At 41.7% G+C, this 25,759-nt stretch overlaps 1 protein-coding gene across 1 annotated transcript in view; it reads left to right on the forward strand.

Moving 5' to 3' along the window:
• The window catches only part of EIF2B3 (eukaryotic translation initiation factor 2B subunit gamma), a 94,380-nt gene that overhangs the window by 61,801 nt on the left and 6,820 nt on the right, over positions 1-25,759 (forward strand). Inside the window, exons 6-10 of the mRNA XM_074545906.1 lie at positions 2,320-2,450; positions 3,119-3,312; positions 7,229-7,306; positions 8,022-8,170; positions 21,883-21,986. Of these exons, the coding sequence (XP_074402007.1) occupies positions 2,320-2,450; positions 3,119-3,312; positions 7,229-7,306; positions 8,022-8,170; positions 21,883-21,986 (656 nt within the window). The remainder of the gene's footprint in view (positions 1-2,319; positions 2,451-3,118; positions 3,313-7,228; positions 7,307-8,021; positions 8,171-21,882; positions 21,987-25,759) is intronic.

Raw genomic sequence — 25,759 nt, forward strand, 5'->3', positions numbered from 1 at the left:
CCAAATCTTTCTCACAGAGGGCCTTACTGTGTATTTTTACTACTTTCCAAAGGCAAATTCCTTTAATGTTGCATATAAATTGCTTCAACAGCAAGCAGAGGCGAACCTTGTTGGTTTTCCTTTTCCAGTAAGAAGGATGTGTTTCTGAGCCACATCTTATGGATGACCCAGAGATTTGCTCCACCTTTGGCAAAGGAATGTGGCTAGCACTTCAGAGAATTGCAGGAAAGCTTCAGGAGTTTGGCCAAGAAAGATTAAACCATCAAAAACCAGGCAAAACTGCAAAACTTTGTCTTTTCCCCTTTCCACTGCTTTCATTTCCTACCGTGTTGTGTTGTCCTCTGCATCAGACTATTTAAGACTGCCAAATACTTGGGTATTTTATAGGTAATATATCTTATAAATGCCATAGCCAGCCTCTGAGGGAAACAGAGGATTGTCGGTTTTGGATGCAGTATAAAACCCAAGCAGGAAATCATTGCTGAATGGCACAGCTGCAGGCAAACACTGGGAGCTAGTAAACTGCCCATCTGCACAGCCCCACGTGTGTGGGAGCGCGAGCGCGCCTGGGAGTGGTTAGCAGGCAGAAATTCGGTGATTAGGGAGTGAAGTGTTTCTCTTGGTTAGTTCCTGAAATACAGCTATCTGAAGGTGATTATAATCTTATTTTCGAGCAGGAGGAGAGACTAAAGGCTAGAGCTTTTCCTTGACTGTAATAAAACATAAAAGCAAAGTTTCAGAGGTGGGCTGCAGGAGAGAGGATGTGACACAACCTGCACTGAGGGCTGAAGAAAAAGTTTGTCGAGGAAAAGAAACGTTCTGTTTGTTCATAGGGCTGAACTGGCAATCACATCTGAATCTTCCCTTCAAAGCTAGAGACAGGAAAAGCTGTTTTGGTGCTTAGGTCTGCTTCACTATCATTGACCTGAACAGGGGGCTGGGTGGGCTTTGAGCTGGTCTTAAAGTTTGAACTGTGTAAGATCCCCCTTTGCTAGAGATTTTGCCAACCAAAATAATTTTCACTGTACTCATTCTAGTACTTGCCTTTCGTAATTTAATCTGTTAGTTAGTTCCTAGTTTTGCTGTCTTCTATTCTAAACAACTCCTCTTTCTTTGTGGGTTGTTATTTGTTGAGTTCCTCTAGCCAAATTCACTGTGTTAGTTCTCCAACCCTTCCTCTGAAGTTTAGCACTTCCTCTTACACATGCCAAGTTTGAGTTCATTTTCCGCATGATTTTCCCAAGTACTACTTTAAATAATTCACAATTCAGTAACTAAATGGAGATTGTTAAAATAATGAAACAACAACAATAAAGCTATTTTAAGACTGCACTCCAACTGTAAAAACTGTTGATTTGGTTTTTTTCCCCACATACTTTATTGAAAAATAAAATTTTCTTCTCATAGTCAAAATTAAATTTGCAGGGTTATAATCCCATGGTACAATAGACTTTCTATGTTGATATTTGTCTTTTGGGAGAGTTTTTTGTTGATTCATTGCAATGTATAAATCAATGTAAGAGTAGAGATACACTAGTGATTGGGACCCTTGTTTAAGGCATAGGAGATTTGGGATAAAACTCCTCCTGATTTCCCCACTCCTAGTATTGGGGTATCAGAATGGATACAATAAAAGTTGAATTCTGTACAAGGGGAAGATGGGTGTATTGTCAGCTGAAGCCTCTGGAAGCTTTCTGTTCACTTACACCTTTTATACTGGAGCATCTAAAGAAAATGAAGGTCTTGGGACCTAAACTGAAATGTCTTAATTTCTCTTGTTAAAGGATTGAGTCTTTAAAATGTTCTGGATCTGTCATTTGAACAGGAATATAATTAATGCATCATAAAAATTTTACTTCAGCGATCTGATATTTCATATAACCTTGAGCATTTTCATATTTTTATCACAAAGAAGAGGAGCTGCTTAAGTTTTCCCTCTGTGGGTGCTTTATTGTCTCTTTTCCAGTCAATTGATGCCATTTTTAAGCCATATAAAGTGACTTCAGTTTTTGTCATTACAATGTTGGTACTTTCTGCATTCCATCTGCACACAAGTATGAATTGTAGGATAATGACATATTAAATTATAGTCACATCTGTTAAACTATAGGGGACATAGTTCTGAAAATGAATCTTTTTCCTCATTTTGAATATTTCTTTATATTTTAATGCATTAAGGAAGCAGGTGACTAGTGGACATCGTCTGAATGTCTTGCCATTTTGATTCATCCTCATGAAGTTTGCAAAATGTCTGATGGTGTTATGCAAAGAAAATGAAGACATAATTTTTAGCTTTCACTCATGTGTCTCTTTCCCCAGGACAATCACATCTCTCCGGAGTGAACTGATTCCACATCTGGTTAGGAAACAGTTTTCTTCTCCTGCATCATTGCAGCAAGGACTAGACAACAAAGAAGAGGACCAAAAGAAAAAAGAGCAAGCATCCCTAGGTCAGTACAATATCAAAGATTTGGGTTTATGGAAGTTTTAAAGCCCATATGCTACAGCTGAGCTATGGAGTAGAGTACAGGACTAGCCTGAAACACTATTTTAGATACTCAGCTTTTTTTCCTCAGCAGAGGAACCTTTTTTTCCCTAGCAAATATTCTAGTTGATTTCTTTTTCAAATAGTATTGTGTACTATATATGCATTTTTTATCCTCCCTTATTTTGCTGTAAACCATTAGCAAATCATCTAGGAACTCTAATTTGTTTGGGGTTTTTTTCTGGAAAAAAGTTAGATTCATTGTTGAAAATGTAATTTTAGGAGGGTGTTCCTAAAATTGGGTAGGACAACAGACTAAGCCTTAACCACCCTGTACTGGGAACTCGACAGGATCTCAGATTCTGGATTTTATTTCTAGTATTTCTGCTGTCTCCTTGTGTGACCTTGGGCAAAACATTGCATCTGTCCTGATTCCTTAATTCACACCTGCAGAATAAAAATAAGCACTTACTCACTACATGTGATAAAATCTGTTAATGATTGCTGAGTATCTAGCCATGGAGATGAGGTGAGGTGAATATTTCCCTTCACCAACAGTATTTTAATAGTATTCCTCTTCAGAAGGTATTTCATTAAATCCTGTCTAACTTCATGCATGTGTGTGTTCTCCAGACATTTATAGTTTCATAAAGGAAGATAATAGCTTGCTGAAACCTGCTCCAGATAACTCTTGTTGGAATGATCAGAGAGGAGATATGAATGAAACTCTCCACGAAGGGAAGGTGCGCTGCTACGTCCATATCATGAAGGAGGGGCTGTGCTACCGAGTGAATACTCTTGGGCTCTACATTGAAGCCAACAGACAGGTGAGGAAAATACAGAGATTCCACCTGGGAATCCAGCAGTACAGGACATTTCACCCTGCAGGAGTGACTGCCTGTGACACAGCTGAGGAGAATGTGGGAATTGAACCGGAGCCACGTTATCCAAGCACACATCACCCTGCTGCTGGCTGGATAGGACATGAGGCCAGGAAACAGTTCTGTCGCTGATTTACTCTAGATTTGATTTAGCTGAGAAAATCCTCACCCTACACACTCTTGTGGGTTTTTGGGAGCAGCAGGACCTGCAGCCAAAGAGCCACAAAGTGTGGAAATAAGAATGGAAGTAACTTTGATAGCTCATTTAATCAATGTCCTCCATGTCCTAAAAGCAAGGTCAGTTCTGACTGGACTCTTCCTAGCAGATGTTTGTTTGTGATAATAGCAAAGATTATTAACAATTTAAAGAGCGATGTAAACTACCCTTTCATTTCATTTGCCTAATGATTTCCATTATAAAAGAATTCTTTTATGAACAGGTTTTCTTACTCTGGGACTCCAGGTACAGACAGAGGTGAACTCTTGATCTGAGGCAGCATCTGTTGCAGCTTTCACTTTCACACTACTGAGAATTCATAAAAGAAAAAAATAACAGATGAGAATTAGGGAAATCCTGTACTACCTAACAAGCTGGTGATTAAAAGCTCTTAATATCTTTGTAGGGCAGGGTTGTGGGGGGTTTTTTGCTACATTGGCTGATGCAATATACAAGTTCTCTGTACTTTGCTCTGCTAGTGATGAACTTCATTGCTGTCATGAATGGACAGTTTCCTCTAGTTTTGAAAGACCAGTAAGGAAGGACTCAATATTTCTGGAAGTGGGGCTGAAAAGATGAAAAAGTTGTTTTGGGAATTCTGGAAGTGGTCACTGCCTTGCACTTGCTCTCAGACTGAGTTGCTTTCTTTTTGACAACATTAATGGATTAATTCATGCAAATCAGAATTGAGGAATGGCAGCATGAGTTTACACACCGGAGCTCTTTCTCCTTGATGTTTGTAGAGGAACACATAAATAAAGTGATTTGCTTTGTGCTTAGGGAGATGAGGAAGAAAGGCAGCACTGCTGTCAGAGAAAACTTCCCAAAAATAGCAGGAGCAAGTGTGTCCAAAGGGTTAAGGGAGAATACCACTTGCTAAGGGAAGTGTGCGTGTACATTTGGCAGCAGCCACTTCAGTAAAAAGTTATTGAGTTAAGCCAGTCAGACTCCATGTGGGATTTTTTGTGTTGGTTTTTTGTTTTTGGTTGGGTTTTTTTTAACCTAAATATTCTACATTTTGGTTAGTTCAGGAAATATATTTGCTCCTGGGTGGTACAAAGAATTAGTGTTTTGAAGTCACATTGGGGCCTTCAACGTTGGAAAGGATTTTCTTTGAATTTTGAACTTTTTCAGGATGGTAAAATTTCTAAGGAAACTATGTGGAGGTAAAACATAAAATGGAGCTTAATGAGGAGTTGTGAGAAAGCAGTTCCTTTTTTCAGTGCCACTGCATTTTGTTTCTCTTGCTAATCCTCATAAAAGATGCACATTTAATTTGATGGGGGGGGGGGGGGTTGCAGGGTTACCTGTTTTGTTGGCCTCTAAGGAAGATTTTGGGTGTTTAGTTTGCTCTTATCTTGGCCTTCACAGACCAGATTCTGGTCCCCTTGCTGCAAAGTCAGGACCTGTAACTCTGAGGTCCCAAAGGACAGACTCACATAGCAGTAGCAGTCCAGTCCAGTAGCTGTGGGAAGGAATGGCATCCTAACCCATTGCCCTTCTGGTGAGGAAACACTGCTCACATCATTTCACTTCCAGCTGGGTTTCTGGATGCCTGTAGCCTGTGTGTGGGCAGGTGGGTTCAGGAGGGAGTTATCTTCAATAGCAGGAAATAGTTTCTTTGTAAGATGAATTAAATCCAAACACATCTTAAACCTTCCCTTGACCCAGGCACTCCCTCTGACTCCTGCCCCCAGTCTAACCTTTCTTTTCAGAGCAAAATGCTTGAGCTTGTAGCTTTTGTGGGTTACCCCTCAGGCTGCACTACCACTGACTGATTCTAATAAGGCCTTTGCTCTGGCCAGTAAAATCCTTTATTTATTTCACCCCACCACCTTTCCACTGGGGAGGTCAAGAGCCTTTCTTCATTTTTTTCTTTTCCTGCAGATCAGCACTGGATAGTAGAAATCTTTCCAACCTATGCTGTAGGTATGCTTTAGTGTGTGTTCCTGTCCTGGATCTTTGTGTCAGGTGACCTGTTGGGACATCTCTTCACCCAGCCAGCATCATCCAGGCAGGCTTGCCTAGTTTGTGGTGTTCTGGTAACCTGGTGGTTTTCTGCAGTGCCTGCACCTTGGAATGAAGGATCTAATCTACTCTTGCTTTTTAAAAAATAAACAAAATCCAAGTCTAGTGGGAAGGGCCAACTTCAAGATATAAAGAGCTACAGATGTGAAAATGTCTACTGGGGCAACAAGCAAATTGAAATGATAGCTCAGAAATCTGAACTCATCTCATCCCATCTTCTTCAGATCTGTGGGATTTGCTTTTTGAGGTTCATTCCTTAGCCACCAGTTCTTGTTATCCCAGCTTTCTAAGGAAATAATTTTACACAATTGTACTGTGTAGCAGTTCCTTAATAGCAACTTTGGAAATTGCTGGCAACATTCAGCCAAATTTAACAGAGCAATAGAGATCTCAGAGATAAGCTTTTCTAAGAGTTTTGTAAAAATAGGTGCTTGGGTAGAGAAAAGGAAGACTTCATGAATGCTGCTTCCTCCTTTGAGGCAAACTCAGTTTCACCATCACTGTGCTGAGACTCCAGATGACCTCCCAGATGGACAGTGAGTGCCCACATTGTGGATGGCCAAGCAGCATGTGCAGAGCTCCACAGCAGCCTCAGCACAGGCTGCCTCTCATTCAGCCAGACAATTTGCTGTGATGCAGACCTCTTAGCCCTCATACATCCCTATCTCTCTGTCCTACCAAGAGACATCATACATAGCATCACCCCTGCCAGTAACTGTGTAGCACTGTGTCTGTGCATTGCTGCAATGCTCTCACCTCCCCTGACATCCCCAGCCCTGCTGTCATTATTTCTTCTGTGCTGTGTGACCTTGACTTCAGCCAGGAGATGCAGAATGCCTCAGGCTGCTCTTTCACCCACAAAAGGAGGAATGATGGAGTGATATCCCATCTCCTACAATGCTAGTTCCTCTTCCTTTCAGGAGCCAGTTCAGAATTGCTCTCTGTGGATTTGTTCTTGGTTGCCTCATGGGCTGTGTCTCTCTTTATTACCTACTGCTGCTCTGTCTGCTTATCTAACACCTGCTTTCTCCCTGTCAAGAGCCTTTTCTTGTGCAGCTTTCCATCATCTGGAATAGCCACTTGATCATCTTTAGTTTCTTTCCACTTTAACATCTGAAATACAGTTTTGTTGCCCATGCCTCAGAGTACTATCTTATGGAGTGGGCTGGACACAGTCATCTTTTTATGCCAGTTTACTGGTTTATATTTGTTATTACTTGCTTCCCTCCCTTGCTTTACTGGACAGTGTAAAACAAGCTGAGCTGCATTAGGAATGGCAGATGCTGGACATTGTGGTGACATACAGTATGTCACCTGGAGCCAGTCTGCTTGCTGCTGCTGAGCCACTGCTTCTCCACAGGTGGGAAGCTGAGCTGAAAGAAGACATGTAGTGCACTGTGGTAGTAGTGTACCTGTCTCATTTACAAAAGTGAGAGATGATAAATCACACATAACTGGTGGACATTTGAAATGCAGTGACCTACCTTTCCCCATAATTTAAAATGTTTGTGGCAAATACACTTGTGCAATGGAAACCAAAGCCATCTTTGAGCTGTTTATGTAACTTGTGGGTACAGCACTATCATGTTAATTTGTGATGTGGGTTTTTTCATGTAGGTTCCCAAATTATTGCTTAATCTGGGACTGGAAGAGTCACTGGTTCATGGGTCTGCACAGATCACTGACAGAGGCATGGTAAGTGTTGCCTTTTCCCATCTCTGTTCTTTCAGTAGTCTGCAGCCATTTATTTCAAGGACTGCTTGCTAAAATTCAGTCCCATTGTTGGAAGTGAAGCCAAGTTCTGAAGTGTGGAATGGTGGAATGTAGGTGATGCAGCCCAGAGTCTTCTGTAGGCTCACCCATGGGTTCCTGCCCTTCAGTCTCTCTCTTTTAAAATGTTTGGTAAAAAGTCTGTCTTACTCCCAAGTCAGACACTGCAGCCTCTTGTTCCCTCATGGCAGTTCCTGGTAGTTGAGCAGTTTGCCTCCCTGAGGACACCAAACCCAGAAAGGATCAGTATTTTAGCTTTGCTTCTTGCTAATGTGTTTTGGTTGAATGCCAGCTTCAAGCCTCCCTTTAACAGGTCTCACAGGGCAAACCTGAGTGAAACCAGTGAGTACCAGCAGGAACGTGCCTACCGTGCTTACCTTTCTGCATTAAGCCTACAAAGCCAGATCCACTGGATTTTTTTAGGAGTTTTACCAGGCTAACAGACCTTGGGAAGACTGTCTGTCTGCCTTTGGGATGGGCCCTAAATTTTCAGGTCTTTCCTCTGCCAAGGATCCCTCAGGGTAGAGCAGCATAAATTTTATTGATGAGTGCTTGAGATGTGCTTTGGGAGACATGTATGGAGAACACATATCAGAGAGCTCCATGTACTTTTGCTAGTTTCTGTTCTTTTCTTCCCTAGATTGGGTCAGACAGTATCATTGGGTCATCCACACAAATTGGAGAGAAGACATCCATCAAACACTCCATCATCGGCAGCATGTGTACCATAAAAGACAGAGTTAAGATAACAAACTGTATCATCATGAATTCTGTTACAATTGAGGAAGGGTAAGTTACCTTTTTGTACCTTACTTCCCTAAATTTGCAGTTTCTTTTTCTAGATAGATCCTGAGTGAGTAATTTTTGTCCTGTAAAGAATCCTCAGCCAGAAGAGATGATACCAGGGGGTGTGTTTCCAAAGACCAAGTCATAAATAAGTCTCTATAAGCAGTCCAGAAGTGCACAAGTGAAATGAACTAAAAGAGTCTTGGAACATAAATGTCTTATTTTTACAGTAGACCCTGTCATCTTCAGAATGTGTAAGTTAGTTAAGTGGATATATGTGTCTGTATGAGCTTGTGTGTCATTCTTCCAAGTGTTATTTTAGTGGCTGGATCAGTGAGTATCCCTAAAATATTTTGAGGCACAAAGCATATTTTAAAGTGGTATGCTTGCCGGCTAGAAATATTCTTCTCACATTTGAACATTACAGCTTCACCTAAAATGTCATTTTCTTTGGCCCTTCTTTTGTCATCCTGCAGCCTTTACTTTACCATTGCCTATGCTGAGTAATAGAATAAATTAATAAACTTTTCAAAGAGAAAATCTGCCAACTAGTAGCGGTTTCTCATGCACTAAAGACACTGACTAAATAGTTAGCCTTGAGCTGTACATTTCCAAATGTGGGAAAAGTGGCCTGTCTGTAATTGTTGATGTCTGCATGCCCCCATCTTTCCATACATGCTGGCTTCCTGTGGATGTCAGTGGAAAGGAAACTGCTGATTGAGTCTGTGCAGACCTGTATAAATTCTCTGCTCCTTCATGGCTTGAGGTTTGCTTATGGCCTCAGGAAAAAGGCCAAACTCTTAAAAAATGCCAAGTTGGCTCTGAAAGTTGCATATCTGAAAAACATAAAACCCCAAAGGATGTGGGGTCTATGGAGGATACTACTGTTACATAACTAAATTACAGGTAAGTATGGTACCTTACCACAAAGTGTTTGTCTTTAATAGAAATCCACAGTAATTTCAAGCACATCATAAATCAGAATTCCATTGAGTATAGAAAATAGCTGGTTTCCAGTTCAATCACAGATGGATCCAGTATGGCTGTATCACAAGCACTACTGTCATAAAAAGTAAAGGGACCTCTCTCATTTGATCATGAGACCCTCTGTCATTTTGATTAATGAATTGATGCCACAATCATAATGGTTTAGTTTTGCATATGAGGTCAGCAGCTCTGCCATTAAATAGCAGAGGCAGCTAAGTGTATAAATAGCACTATTTTTTATGAAGAGTCTCAAATCATCTTGTATTTGTCTGCATTGGCATTTAGTAGTGCTCTAAATCCTAAATCGATCCCAGAGCTGTTATGTTAAGCATTTCACAAAATTCCACAAGCGTTGTAAATTTGGTGATATATTATTTTTAAGAGAGATAAACTGACTTTTGGGGTAACATTTTTGTGAGTTCTAGAAAACAATGTGATCCCTAGTCACTCTTAGTGAAAGCAATATAGCCACCAAAGAGTGAAAAACCTCACAGTCCCAAGGGTTTTACCCCCTTTAGCTGCTCTGTGGTTACTGAACACTGATGCACTGGAGTCAGATTTGTAATTATTCCTCTCCAGACAGAATTAAGACTATAGACCCTGGATCTTTATTGCAAAGCATACTCTAATTAATATTATGTAGATCTGCACAGATACTGAGCTGATAAATTATTTCTTGTTGCATCATGATATGTCTTAAGATTAGAGGGGCATGAAGTCATGCATACACAGGTAGTGAGAAACAGAAGTACTCTAGCTGCTGAGTTTTGTTGAAAGAAGCCTTGCTTGCAGTGAAGGATTTCTATGTATTTTTCAATGTATTTTGACTGCCTTTCATTACTTTGGTTAAATCTGATGGATTTTTGTTAAAATGCTAATCATTCTTACTTGTGTTGATGGATCCATTTGGAACAGATGGATAAATTATATGTGGTTTTGCTCTAAACTGTCCATAGTGGACAACTCCTTATAAACACCTCTTCTCCCAAGTGTCTCTAAAACAACTTAGGCTTTATCTAATCACAACTTTAGAAAATGTCTTCATCTTTAATTGGAAAGTCAGTATGTGTTGGCTGATATGGGTCAAAATTAGCATAATAAAGTGCCTTGACAGATCTAATTCATTTTTATATTGCACAGCAGATTTCCTACAAGTAAGGCAGTTTTACCAACTAAGATGTTGTATATTAGAAATTTCTGAAATTGCATTGAGAAGTGGATAAAAACTGGGTCATTTAAAGAATATACATTTTTATACTGACATAAGCAGCTCAACCAGACTAATGATCTAGTATAATAGTGCCCAAGTGAAATGTGAGTGGTAACTGAAGGCCATTCCCAGGAGTGTTCATTGCAGTAACACCAGCTTGAAGCAGTAGGCTGAGAGGACTGCAGTGAGACACTTATGGAAAAGACAAAGGTGTATAGATAACTCAGAAGAAAGGAAGATCAGATAAATCTTTTAAAGTTGGGATTGTGGGAACAAGCAAATGCAAAAATTGCTCTGCATTCTAAGTTCATTTATCAAGAGCTACATGGCACTGCCTTAGTATTTCCCTTGCCTCTTCTATGACCTCTAGCTTCTCTGGGTTGAATCTTTCTTTTTCTTCCTGTCTGAGCTGCAAAAGTGATCAGCAGCTTCAGTTCATTATGTCAATATAGGAAAAGCAAAACAAAATAAACAAACAAACAAAACTCACCAAAACCAAAATTTAAAATGTTTATTTCTTGGTAGTTCTCCTATGTGATTGAGGGTCCTGTGCCGTAATTGCTGCAGCATCAAGATCCACAAATTATATCTCCAAACCAGAAGAAAGGTTTTGAATAACTTCACAGCTGGTATTTAACACCAGCTTCTGAAATGGATAAATTGTTGCTGTGTAGGTGGGAACACCGCAAGGTGCTTAGAACAAAACCAGGTATCTCTTATTAGGCAGTGGTTGCCTCATTACTGGAGGAACAGAGGTCATGGCCTAGGTGATAACTTTCCCAACTGAATGGATCAAGTAACTGGGGTTAGTTTGGACAGTCCATTGCATACTGTTTGCAAATTATGATCTGTCCTCCAGCAATGGCTGGTGCATTTGATACTCTGGAGTACCAGAAGCTGAGTTTGTTTGCTTTGGTGTGTAGGGCTTCTATTACATTATATATGTCTCCTGTGAAGTGATTTGAGTAGATATGAATCCCCCCTTAGAAGAGATTACAGGGGATTAAAGAAGTTAGTAACAGGGCAAAATAATTGGTAGTCCTTTCTTAATGTGTTTCCCACTGTGCAGCTAATTCTTCCATCAATGAGACAATAAAATAGCAAAGATTACATATGTGCTGAATGATGGACATACTTGACCAAGCTGGGAGGGATGTAATTTATACAACAGCACAAGTGCTGAGAGATGCTGGCTGCCCAGGTGGCAGGCTGCAGTGGCAAAACACTTCTTTTTTTCCCTCTGGATGGCTCCCTAGAGCTCAGTGACAAACGACTGCACTGAGTTACATAGTTGGAAAAAATCTACTGATAGAGTTAAAATCATAGGTTGCTTGAAAACCTTGTCTGTGTGGATGTTCCTGCAGTAGCTGTGTGTGTCCTTATCCCTGTAGTGGCTCAGGACTGCCCCTTCTCTTTGCTCTGTTTTCATCAGGGGTGGAGCAGCACAAGAGGGTCCCTGGATTGCTGCATCTTTGGGGCAGGAGTCTCTTCATTGTAGCTCTCTTGCAAAGGGACAGTGTGTAACACCCACAAACTTGACTGGAGATTGGTTGCCCAGGGGATTGTGCCATTTGGCAAATGAAAAGTAATGCCTGGTAGATTTAACTCCCTGATAAGCATGGCTGGCAAGCTGGTCACAGCAGATGAGGAGAAGGATGAGGTACTCAACCACTTTTTTTGCCTCATTCTTCACTGTCAGTCTCTCTTCCCACACCTCTCAACTTTATGGACCACAACATATATGATCAGACATTATACTGATCAGAGGGCTGAAGCACTTCTCCTGTGAAAACTGAAAAAGTCGGGGTTTGTCAGAAGAGAAGGCTCCAGGGACACCTCATTGTGGCCTTTCAGAACTTAAAAGGTGCTTATAAGATTGATGCTTACTTCAACTTCAGCCTGGCCTGCTGCAATAGGACAAGGGCTAATGGCTTTAAACTAAAAGAATATAGACTACATATAAAGAGGAAATTTTTTACTGTGAGGGTTTTGAGGCATTTGCAGAAGTTGCCCAGAGAGCTGGGACTGCCCCATGCCTGGAAATGTTCAAGGCCAGGCTGAATGGGGCCCTGATCAACCTGGTCTAGTTAAAGATGTCCCTGCTCATTTAAGGGGGTGTGGACTGCATAGCATTTAAGGGTCCCTTCCAACACAAATTACTGTATGGTTCTATAATGTTGTTTCATTTGGTAGACTTAGGCACTCTTAGCGGTTTTGAAATGAGACCTAGATATAGATGGATTCATTTAATTTCAGGTTCCTGTTCTGGCTTTTGTTTTAGCAGTCAGTGGTTGGTTTGTTGGTTTTTATCAAACACTGGCTTTATTTTTACCAGTCTTGTTGTTTTACTTAGTTTGCTACCTTCTGGCAGCAGGAACATCTAATTGCTCTGGTCATACAGGACCTTGTGCTGAAGCGCTCTGAGCGTTACAAATAATATTAACAGGAAAAACATGTTGAATCCTTTATTCCATCCCTGCAGATAAATATTTCGAAATCTCTTGTTTGTTAGTAAAACCATCCCACTGTACACACTTACGGGAAGGAGCTTGGCCATTTTATGTGCACATTATATCCTTTTTCCTTGGTCGTGGAAAATTAATGTTTCCCTAGTAAAGATTCAGGAGAAGGAACTCTTTAGTAGAGAAAAAAATCTGGTCTTTGGACTACTTAGAGGTTAGTTGAGAAGGCAAGCATGAAAAGCTCAGATAAATACTGAGTCTGCTGTAAGCCATGCTTTCAAAAGGTCTTGTTGATATGGTGGTAGTCAGTACCATAAGGACTCTGTGGTAGATATAGTCTGAAATTAAGTATTTTGCTGCTTTGCTTTTTTCATGGAAATACATGAAAATTCGTTCTGCTTCAAATGATGTTTTTATGGAAATCATAAATAGGCTGCTCTGATTATCAGAGAGAGCAAATGGCCCAAGATTTGCTTCTAGATTTCACCTGCACAGCAAGAAAATACCAGATCTTCACAGAGAAACCAAGGAAGCTAAACCTGTCTCACCTGTAGTTTTACCAGAGAAACTGTATCCCAAACCAGGATTAGCAATGGGAAAAGGAGAGTGTACCCTCCAGAATGGAGTTTGCAGCAGATATTTGCCAGTTGGCCTTGATGCAGTGGGCATTTTGTACAGGAACTGTAAGTAAGAGTGGGGCTGCAGGTGTGACTGAGGTTATTGAGTTTGTGCAGGGGTAGGAATCATTGAACAATACCCTCATATCTTTTCTTGTAGAGTTTGCAGCATGTTGTTGGAACCACATACGAACATTCTTCCCAAAAGAACTGAACTGAACTGTTGAAGTTCCCCATGTGGCACACAGCTAAGGTAACCTTTTGGAAAGGGAAGGGGTTAAAAAGGCAGATATGTTTTGGGTCGGGCTGCACTGTGATGCAGGCAAATTACAAAGTGTTGCAGCATCAGGAAACCTGGAATGCGAGGGAGGTGACACCAAAGGCATCAAGTTACAAACTGCAGGGAGGTGATGTGAGTGTTGAGGACAGAGGGAGAATTAGAAGAGTGCCACAGGAAGATGTGGTAAACCTTGGGGTTCTGACTCCCTGGGCAGGAGGAATAGGCTGGAGTAAAAGTTAGTATGAAGGACTAAAGTACCCAGATATGTGAAGAAAGAACTGGCACCGAAAATGTTTTTTCAGCCAAAACTAGCATCATCCTTTTTCAGTCATGTGAAGATAGTAAGTTATGCACTGGATTTTGTTAAAGGTGTTCTGGCTACCTGTGTGAAAGTAGATGGACAGATGTAATTCTGCTCAGTGAGGGCGCTGGAAAGAGACCACATGTGACTGGTTAAGGCTACTCTAGTTTACCACGTGTCTTCAATTTATTGCTACTTTGTATGAGAAAATGTACAAAGGAAGAAAACAACAAGCAGGGCGAGCTGGATTGACTACTAACTGCAGATTGATTGTGAAGTTTATTGGTTGTTTCCTCAAGAGTGCCAAATCAGCACCTGACATAGAAACAGTCAGTGGTTTGAAGAAAGTTGTAATTAAAACCAGGGTGGAATTGAGTCTTTGTAGGGGCTCAGTGCATAAGTAGTCTTTGTCCCCTTGGACAGTGGCAGTACAAAGGCATGATCCTATTGCCAAGGCAACATATTTTACAGTACCTAACCTCATGCAAAGGAAGGAGGAGGTGAAGTTGTTTCCAGCACCATAGCTTGCAAAGCTGAAAATAAATATCTGCTTATGCTGAAATTCCCAAGCATTTTGTATCTTGAACCATTTTTTAAGATGGCTGTTGTCTCCTGGACACTTTATCTTGCGCTGCCTCCCTAGAAAGAAGAATGAGTTTACAAAAGATATTGCAGAAAGCAGGTGAAAAGTGAAAGCTTCATTCAGAAAAAGCACATGCCCATCTTAAATATATGGATAAGCTATATAATGGATATCGATAAAAATTAAATTCATGAACTAAACTGTATGTATTATAGTCCCTGCCTGTAAAAAGGGGTCTTATTTCTCTTGATTATGTAGCAGTTCTGTCCTTTATGTCACACCTCTTGGTTTTAAACTGTGAGCATTTTTGGTCAGGAATTAACAATTTTCATTCTACTATTTAATTCACTGCACATGCTATGTAAGATACTGAATAGAGGCAACCTCTGGCCAGCAGAGTTTCCTTTCAGGAAGATAAATTGAGGAAGACAGTGCAAAGTAGGAAACTAGTAAGTAGGAAGTAGTAGAGCTACTTGCAGAACTGGTTTTCAATTACTTTCAACTGAAGATTCTACTGTATCTAATGTATTGAGGAAATTTCTCATATAATACCTGTTATCTTCTGTCTGAAACATTATTACTAGCAGCTCCTCAAAAAAAAAAAAAATCTTCTGGCTAGCTTCCTGGTACATCAATCTGTCTTAAATAAATCACCTGTTCTTTAATCTGAGATACAGATGTTTCCCTGATAGTGCAGGGAGCTCATCCCAGTTTTCCAAACATCTTGTAGATCAAATGTTGAACTTAAAGCACAGATGAGCCCTGAAAAGTGGCATTTTAAAATATCTGTTCTCATTCTGCTGATTTGCTTCTTCAGGGGGACAGGGGGACATGTCTGACTTCAGAGCTATAAATAAGCTTCTTTCTCCTGCTAACCACATGGGTCTAATCAAAAAGTATGGAGATTTTTCAAACAGCTGACTGCTGTTGGATTTTGGTGGGAATCTGGGTGTGAATGTCTCTGATGCTCTTTAAAATCTTCTCCCACCTGGGTATGGAAGACAAAGAAATTATCACATTGTGCCTCTTGAGTTCCTGAGGAGACAAGGGTTGAACAAGTTCAGCTTGGATCTAAGAAGCCAGGTTCAGTTGTAAGGGTGTCATTTACAGAAACCTTTTCCATGTCAACCTAGCTCACATGATATGGAAACTGACTTAACCAATAGTGTCTTATGAAGGGCCACAGCTCTCAACCCAGAACTGTGCTTCCAGAACCCCAGAGAAGTCTCCTTTTTCTGTGCCTGTTACGTCGCTCAGTCTGTCTGAGTTGGTGGGAAAGTGAAGCAAACCTAGAGCTGGTAGTGAACATATAATTTTCCTGCTTTGTTTCCTTCACATAGACACAAGTAGCTTTTCCTAGCCATCAGTGAAGTGTCTGTAAAATCGTGACCTGGCCTACACCTCCCACTCTGCAAAAGAGAATCCAGAGGGTGGTCAGTTTTCCTCTGGGTGGGGTTTCCCAGTGTAAACTATTTTCAGCATTCTTTTGCTGAAGTGTGCAGCCCTGAGCTTACAGCTACATAAAAGGCCACCAATTTGTTTGTTCCAAGATGAGCTGGATGTAACTGAAGTTTCAGAGGTGAGGCATGACCTTCCTGGCGACCTCCCCCACACCCAAAGTTTCACTTAATAAAACACATTAAGGTATGTTTGAGGCTATCCTTTAAGGTCAGTTGAACTTTCACTGGAAAATACGAGTGCTGGCAAGTATATGCAATATGTAATGCAAAATGTTTAGGGTGTGGGGAAGAAGTGTAAAGGAGCCATACCACAGTGATGAGCTTGGCTAGAAAATAGACATGAAACAAGTTTCTTAGTGAAAACACCCTCAGAGACGGGCGAAGAATTTAGAGGGGTAGAATGATTTTGTTACCCCCAAGGGGAAAAACAGAAGATCAAAGGCCAAATTCACTTACGAATGCTTGCTTTGAAATATATCTATAAATTATAGCATGTACTGCTGGCATCTATTGTAGGCTTTGGTATTTACTTGAATGTATAACGTGAGATTCATAGTGCCCGGAGTTCTTGTGTTTGTGTGTAAAAGTGTGTTGGTGTAAAAAATGTATTGGTTTGTAAAGCATGCTGGCAAAGGCAACGTTTCAGGTTCCCAAGTTCTCTATTAGTGTTTTTGCCTCTCCCCTGTTTTTCCATGGTCTTTATGCCTCACCCCTGTGATCGTGAGTGCCAGCCACCAGCTCACTAGCTATCAGGGGATTCCTTCAGGGGTTGCTGTAGGTTTTAGAACTCTCCCTGACTCCTTGCCACGTCTTAGAATTGTTAAGGTGCCTGTGGTGGCTGTTATCTCCTTGGTCAGGGCAGAAGGGGATGTTGCTCCCAGGGGAATTCACATCTGTTACCCCTCAGTCAGCAAAGTAGCTGCTGAGGCATGTCACTTTGCTTTTAACTCCCGCGTCAGTCTCTCCGTTTCGTAGCTCATCTGGAGGCGCACGAGACCCGACTGCTTGGCAGGGCAGAGCAGTACCCACAGGCTGTCCCAGGCTTTGTGCTCCAGGCTTGCTTTCTTGTGAGTCTACAGTTTTAAGCATTGCATTATAGACACCTCATTTGCTTTGCTGCCCAACAGAGATTATGTCAGGGTTTTGGCACAATTGGATTAAAGTACCAGGCCTGGATAACTTCCATTGGCATTTCAGGAGATTTGCTGTAAGGCAAACCTGTGACATTCATACCTTCCTAAGCTTGCACAACCAGGGCGAGAGCTGCAGTTGAGGTCTTGACCTCAGTTACTTAAGCCCCTTTCTCCCAGGAGTGTTCATCACTTTAATCACAGAGTCCTAAATAATCAGTGGGTAGCCTGTAATTAGGGGGTTGTGTCTTGGACTCCTGCTGCCTGCTCCCGGTGTGCTGAGCACTGCGTATTTTGATTTCCCATTCCCCCAAAGGATGTTTGATCTCAGATTTACACTTCAGAAAATTAAGAAGGGTACGGCACCTCAGTCCCCTGGCAATCTTCCTGTTTTCAGTGGTAGGTGCCTTGCTTTGCCTGAGTATCACAGTGCTGCAGCGATTGACACACTTGATTTAAGAGTTTGATTTATAGACCGATACTCGGGCTGAAAGTCAGCAGTTCCAGGGCTGCATAAATCAGCCTGTCTCTGGGATTAATACTTCCTTATTTATAATTTCGACAGGAGATGGAATTCTTTCCCAATTCTTTACATTTCTTTCAGATGTAATCGACCACCCTGTCCTTTGGTTTAAAGCTATGTGACTTTGCCACAAATAGAGGGAGGGGAAAGTAAGCCGAGTCCAGGAATTGCTGTGCTATAAAAGCTCCATATTGTGTGCTCTTGGACTTTGCTTTCTCCCAGCTTCCTTCAAGCCCACACAAGAGATGGACTTGAGGTTTTTTTGGCTTTCTTCCCCTCCCCCCTCCCTCCATACATACGCTGACCTTTTAGAAAAATAAATAAAAGATAAAGAAGGACCTGGAATGTTGCAGAATGTGTGTACATTTTGCTCTCTGTTGTTTTCTGCTGGGATTAGTTGTTTACAATGGGGGAGAGAGGGAGGGCAGAGGAAGGGAGGTCTGTGGCCTTAACTGAAATTAGTGGCATTTCAGAGTGATCTTGTTAGGTGGTCTGCAGTTTAAAGACCTAAATCCTTGTAATCCCCCCATGCCTCCTTGGCCACTACTCCTTTTGCTCTTGTTCTCTCACTTTCAAAAAAACCCACCCCAAAGTCGGGCTCTGTCTCTCAGATGCAGGCACGTAGCAGACACACAGACACACAGACGTAGGCACTCACTCTCTCATATGCTCCCATTTACACGTTGTACCTGTAGAACAAATTAATGCTTTAGCTACATCTGTTCCCACTACAGGACTAGGCTTGTAAAATGCTCTCTCTAGAATGCAGATGTACACTGAATATTTTTATTTATTTTCTGAAAAACACCCAGCTGCCAGACTTTCAGTTTGTGATTACACTTAAAACAAATTCAAATTGAAATTTCAGCCGTAAATCAAATGCCCCAAATTAGTTCCTCTTGTGGGTTTGAACATGCTCTTTGGATTTTAAGGTCAGGAGATATCCGTTTTCACTGTGCTGAAAAGTTTAAAAATATACTACATTTTCAGGGGAAAAAATAAATATGGTTTGCATTATAAAGCAGTACATCAATGTGTGCATATGTGCACACACACCAGAGCTGATGAAGCTGGATGCTGTCAGAGCACCTTTGAGGGCTAATAGCACCTAATTGTTATGGAAGGCAGGAGCTGTGGTGGCAGTTTAGCCAAGGAGACTACAGCAGTGCCCTGAGATCTGATATTTACCCTGTAAGAGAATAAAAGTTTATTCCTTACTCTTCAATTTGAAAAAAAATAGTAGAAATTAAATAAACACACAAAATACTTCTCTTGGCAGGCTTTATAACTTTTTTTTTTTTAAAGAAAAAAGGCATTTACAAGTGGTTTCAAAATGGCTGTGTTACATCTGTCAGCGGGTGAAGGGAACACCCACAAATTGTGTTTTTATCTCTTGAAGTTTTGTTCCACTTGAGCAATAAAAGCCGGATTTGCTGCTGGTTTGTGTGATTGGGGTAATCTGAGCATTGAGTATGGCTTTAAAACTTCTGCAGTTGGTTGGGTTTATAAGTTTTAAGAAACTCCTGGGGTGGTGGAGTTCTTGGGTTTAGTTTTACCCTGGCACCAGGGAAGGGTTGATTTGCAAGCACCTGGCACAGACAAGTTCATCTTGGTTCCCTGGCCTGTCCCTCCCAAAAAATGGTTTGGCAGGAGCCCCCATTATCTTTGATGTTAATGTCATCAGCAGTTTCTTGGTTACAGTGCTATTCTTTCTCGGGGAGTTGAAAGCCAATGCTCAAGTAGGCTCTGAACACACATGCAGTATTCTCCAGCCTGAGCTGCAGACCGACAGCTTAAATCCCCTCTCTTTTGGGGAATATCCTCCTGCATGAGGATAATGCTGAGAGGTGTAGTGCACTCACAGCTGCTCTCATGCTCAGGAGTAGTGATAGATGGTGGGAACCTGAAAGTTTCAGGGGAAAGCTTTCATCTGACTGGCTCAAAGCAATGGAGGAGGAGGTATGCTGGAGTGCATGTTTTGGATAGGAGCCATTTCTGTGGGAAATGAGCAACTTTTCCCATTCCCTTCGCTAGTCCTAAGCTAAGTCAGGATGGCAGCAGTGGGCAGTTCTGCTTCCAGTGATCCCTCCCCTAGCCCAGCATAAATGCCAAGTTTTTCTTGCTCCCAGCAGCTGCTGTTGCACAGGAGATGGCCTGAGCCGCTGTGTGGGCACACAGGCAATTGGAAAGGAAGCAGATCGTGACAGTGCGAGAGCAAAGACAGGCAGGGGTCTGCTGTGTATCTTTGCCGCTTTTTATCTTATTAACATGTTAGTAAAAACCATGCCAAAGCAACCTGAGCTGGTTGCCTGTAGAATAATTGCTCATATTGCCTCCTTATAGGTCAGCAGAGGGGGGGAGTTTAAGTGAGTTAAAAGAATAATTGTTCAGAGGGGACAGCCTGTTCACAGGGGGTTGTAACTGTGAACCACTGCAACTGAGGTCCAGTTTTATTGCCTTTACTCCTGCAGAATTAATGGTGGTTTTGTGGGGCAGATGGTTTCTGCTCTGACTCACACAAGCAACAGAGTTGTAATATGTTTAATTATAAATTCTTTGTTCTAGATAATAGTGTTGTGTGAGCAGGAAAATACTATGAATTAATTTTGAGATCAGCGGTCTGGAGTGAGGATCAATGTTTCACACTTCTGAGGACCTCAGATGACTACTGCTCCATTGAATACAGAATTGAGGTTCAGGGCTTTGACCTGATACCAAAACTGCTCTGTTAATTCAGACTCCAGGCTGACAGTTCTGTCCACAAGCCAGCTTGATGGGGCACTGCAGCCGTGTTTCACTAGGGCAGAAAGTAGTGGTGGTGCCCATAATCAAGGTGGGGAATGGCTGCAGGTCATTAAACTGGCCAGCTCACTGTGCAGAAGGTCATTGAAGCCAAAAACTTCTGGTTTTGACAGAGATCAGCTGTTGGACTGATAATATTCACAGTTATTGTAATTAATATTGACAGAAATACTGGGAAGCAGATATGAGATGCTGTGGTCCACAGTAGGAATAATACTGAGCTATCTAGAGGGAGCAGATTACCTGCATCTCTCCAGGGTTATAGATCTCACTTATACCCTCTTCCCAATCAGCTGGTTTTGATGAGTGTTAGTATTTTTAGAAACATCTTAGCTGTGTTTTCTGTCCTTCAGTGATTCCTATCTACCTTTGCATATATGAAAATAAGGGAAGAAATAATTTGATTCGCAGCTATTTTCTTCTCTGTAGCTTTGAAAGAAATTGCATTTAATGCTGTTTAATAGGATGCATCACGCTGAGGGAATAGCATTTCAGGACACATCACAGATACTAGTTAAGATTGACAAGCTCCAACTTACTGGCAGAAGGGGCTCAGAGAAATGCAGTAACTCAGAAACTCTCAGCACAGAAGTTACAAACCCAGCAGTTGGACTCTGAACTCCTCTCTTTGGACGTTGGGATTGGCAGATTTGAAAGCTGATTATTAGATTCAAATACATTTTGGAATAAAGTGGCTTTTGCTAAAGTTCTATCCTGTGTAGCACTTCAGACTTAGTGATGTCAAAGGCAACATGAAGCTGAAGATACCCAAGGCAGGTAGTGTAGGTGTAGTGTGGGTTTCATTGGTTTAGTACTGCAGAATAATCATGTTTGGGTGCTTGAATGTAACACGAACAAAGCCAACCAGCTGAGCTATTGATCTGCCCCTTCTCTCCACCTTTTCTTCGTGCCTGACAAGTTGGAATGCATAAAACTGCTCAGCAAAATTTGCAGAGAAAGACTGTGCTGCTGCTCCTGTTTTTAGCTGGGGAGTTGAGCAGAGAAGCCACCCCTGCAGTTACCCAGACTGTCTGTGGAAAATACAAGACTTGATTCAAGTCCCAAGTCTTTATTTATTCAGTTAAGTATTTATTCTGTTGAGGAAATGTAGAGGAAAACTGTTCTAGCAGGAGGTAAAACTGCAAACTCTTTTTTGCAAAGCCAATCTGACACCTGGCATTTAAGTTTTTCCAGCAACTGGGTGTGAGGATCAAGAGAAAAATTGAGGTTTTGAGAAAGGAGCTGAACTGAACTTCCTTACAGGATCATGTCACAGAGTCATTAGATATTCCAGTGGATACCTTTGTTTTGTATCTGTCATTTAAATTATTTTATTGCTTTGCTTGTGTTTATGTTGTAGGTGCTGTCTTCAGGGCAGTGTTATTTGTCATAATGCTGTGATAGAGAAGGGTGCAGACATCAAGGACTGTTTGATTGGAAGTGATCAGAGGCTGGAAGCCAAAGGTAAGTACAAAAGCTGTGTTTATTGTGCGTTTGTCATAATTTTCAGAACTTTTTCTTTGAGATTTTACTCCTGCTTCTTCATGAAGTGATAGTAAACTGTGGCAGTTCTACAGTGGGGTGTCCTATAATATCAGGACTTTTTTCATGGAAAGTACAGCTTCTTGGCATAAGTTCAGTGGTTTGCTCCTCTGAAGTTGGCAGAAAAGCTCTGTTTTTCTCATAAGGAACAAGATTGGATGCTGAGACAGTCTTTTCCCAGAGACCACAATTAGATCAGCTTGAGGTTGTCCTCAGCAGAAGGAGCCATTATTTTGACTAGTAATCTTTGTCAGTGGCGGGGGCAAAGCAAGCAAATCTATTGAACACACAAACATCCTTCTCTGTAGATGCTCCCAACCCACAGTGCCAGTGTGTTCACTTTGCTCCAAGGAAGAACTCAAAGTGGAACATCATATTAGGACCTGGTGTGCTCAACTACATTCACATCTGCTTCACTGCCATGAAGTACTATTTTGGGGCTTCGGATAAGTCACAGCTACGTGGCCCTCATTTATACAAAGTTCAGCTGTCCAGTGGGAGTGCTCGTGGTGAGGGCTCGGTGGTAACCGCATGAGTGGAACTGTTGATTTCCTGCCCTAAGAGATAATGGGCAGGAAATGGCTGTTTCAGTGACTGCATCCCAAGCAGAGGCTTTTTAATGAATATTTATGGTTGGGGTTTGGCAGATCCTTGCTCCAGTGTGTAGACCGAGGACAAAAGTGAGTTCCTTTGCAGGCTTCATGTGAAGTTATTTAGTCAGATCAGGATTTATTTGCTTGCTTTGTCTTTGTGGGTGGATTCCCAGTTCTAAGTGTCTTGATACAGAGCAGGGTTTGCACTTAATGTAGTACAGCATTACCTGTTGTCAGCTTTGCATATGACAAATTTTAAATTTAAACTAAAAGTACAAAGGACTCCTGAAAACAAAGTATTGATCTTGCAGTTGCAAGTCTCTGATACTGTAGGTAATATGTTGAGTTCACTGTGGTCTTGGTCTCTGTGTGGCTGTGTCTACTCATAGCTTTGCCCATCACACCAGTCTGAGTTGGTGTCCTTTGTGGGCTTCATTGCCCCCTGTCATAGAATCATTTAGGTTGGAAAAGTCCTTTTCGTATCATGAAGTCTAACCATAAACCTAACGTTGCCAAGTCTACCATTAAACTACCCTGTCCCTGAGTGCTGCATCTACACATCTGCATGAATCACCAGGAGATGAATTGGGTCATGTTTGGTTAACCTGTATTGTGAACTGTGAGGACACCAGTGTAGATTTGGCTGGTATTTTAGGAAACAGGAATATATTTGATTTCTTTGGTAGATGATACCAGACAGAAATATCCCCCTTTGACCTTGATCACAACTACTTCAGAAGTATCTTCCAGGCTGGAGATCCTAGTCTGGTTGATTGTAGTATGAAAACGAGTCTTTTCTTCTTGATTGTCTTTGTCATCCTTGTCTGAATATTTTTTAGGGTCTGTAGATGTATTTGCAGGGAGAATAACAGAGCTGTACCTATGGATCATTTGCCTATTCTTGAGAGTCTACTGCTCCCCTCCCCAAAGTTTAAACCCACTTCTTGGGTTAACTAGAGGCTGTTTCGAAATGCATGATTGATGTTAGCAGAGACATATTCAGGTAGATTATAAATACACCATTATGCTGAGCAAGAAAAAATAGTAAAGCCTCAGTTCATTTTCCTGCCTCAGTTTCCTAACCATTCTAGAATTTCTTTGGGCTGGGGTCAGGTTTGCCTTGGTGGTCTGGGATCTGTCTATGAAGTTCATGACTTACTTCCTGCACCATGGAGTCTTTCCAGCCCAGCATGTCTCTTCTGACCTTGACTGATCCCATAGTAGACTGGGTCTTCTCTTTTTCACTGGGAAAGCATGTCATGACTTCCTTTCCCCTGCCCAAGACTTCCTGTATCTTGTGCCAAGCTTTTGGTGTGGCCCTGTAAGTCTGTTTCCATATTGCACCCTTCATCAAGACTTTGGCTGTGTTTTTCTGTTTGGTAACTTTTCCTTCTTCAAACTTGAGCTTCCATGGCTGGGTAAAGAAAAAACCTAGTTCTCTTGGGTAGGAGCCACCTTTTCTTGCAAGCTGATCACCCTTCAGTAGACATAAGCAGTAGCTGCTGGCTGCTGACCCTAGTCTGGGAGTTACACATTCCAGTTTCTGGGAGTAGAAACCTCCTCAGCAAAACTCCATACACCTTCCCAGAAACATTAAAAAAATAAAAATATAGCAGTCCCTTATTCCAGAACATCAGCCAGGATTCATCAAAGGTAGAAATATCCCTGAATCATCCTACACAGCCCCAAGCAGATCCCACAGTTGACTTTGCTGCAGAACTGGCTGTATGCTCCCTGCTCTACCATATGAGTCCTGGCCACACTGCCCAGGCAGTTTGGGGTACAAGAGCTCTTTGAGCCAGAGGTGCACTGACTTCCTTTCATAAAATGAATTCCAGTCCCATGCAAGGAGGATGGCAGGAGAACAGCTACCACAAATGATAGGCAAATGTAACTTAAACCAGCTCTCATCCTTCTCCTTCTGCAGAATAATATGGGTATGTTTAGGGTGGTCCAAATGGTACAGCTGGGAGTAATGGGATTGAATTAAACACAATTTAGGTTGGCTATCTGGAGCATTTTCCTAACGATGTGGTCTGGTAGGCTGTGGGATAATCTCCCTGGGGACATGGTGGGAGACCTCATCACTTAATAATGGGCTTGGCAAATCTCTTGACACCTAAATAGAGGGAATACTCCACCACTGGTTACAGGGGTAGATCAGAGGCAACCTGGTACTTTCAAACTAAAAAGAAAATTGGAGACCCAGGAGTGCTGGCAGCTGTTAGCAGTGTTGACCCAGTCCTGCATTGACTTCCACCCTGTCACAGCACTGCCAGAGACAGTATTTTTAAATGTCTCTGTTGAAGTCAAGGTATGGAGTTTTATTTAACTTCTGGATTTGCAAGCCATGCCTCCTGAGAGCCCAGCTATTCTCCTACTGCTTTTATTGCCATGCCTTGGAAGCATCCACTTTCCTTTCTCTTTGATAGTTAAAGGAATTTGCTAGCAGAGAATTAACAGATGGGCTTTGTGAAAGCTACCTCACCAGGTAGCAGTTTGAAAAACATGTTGGTACCTAAGAAAAAGGCAGTAATTCTTAGAGGAATAGGAAATGGCAGACAGCATTCTGAAAGAACATTATTGCACAGAGCATTCAATCACTGTTTTGAAGACAGTTATTAAGATTACACTGCAGCCTTTTTGATAAACCTGGTTTTACAGAGGCGCTCAAAAGCAGCATGTGCTCAGTGAAGTAGGACTAGAGAGAGGGAGTGCTGGTGATGGGCCAGTCGAGGAGTCAGATGAGCCTGGAGTCACCAAGTACAGCTCCAAAGGAGTCTCTCAGCCAGATTCAGCAGGGAGAGCATTGTACATCTGGTATGAGTTAGCCAGGTACAAGCATGTATGGTAAAGCAGGCTAACCCTTCTTCAAGATAAAGTGGCCTAACCTTTCTTCAAAGCAACACCAGGAGCAGAGGCAGTAAACATTCACACAAAGTATAAAACTGGCAAAATTGGTATAAAATTCACTACCTTATCCCTTGCTTTCATCTCTGTTGTCATTGAGGCAGGGATGTTTTATTTGCATATTTATTTCCAGCATCAGACATGGGGTTCCAACTAGATCTGTGTCCTACCTGATTCTGACTCCTGCTTCAC

Source organism: Zonotrichia albicollis, chromosome 8 (assembly GCF_047830755.1).
Source record: "Zonotrichia albicollis isolate bZonAlb1 chromosome 8, bZonAlb1.hap1, whole genome shotgun sequence".
Taxonomy (NCBI): Eukaryota; Metazoa; Chordata; class Aves; order Passeriformes; family Passerellidae; genus Zonotrichia; species Zonotrichia albicollis.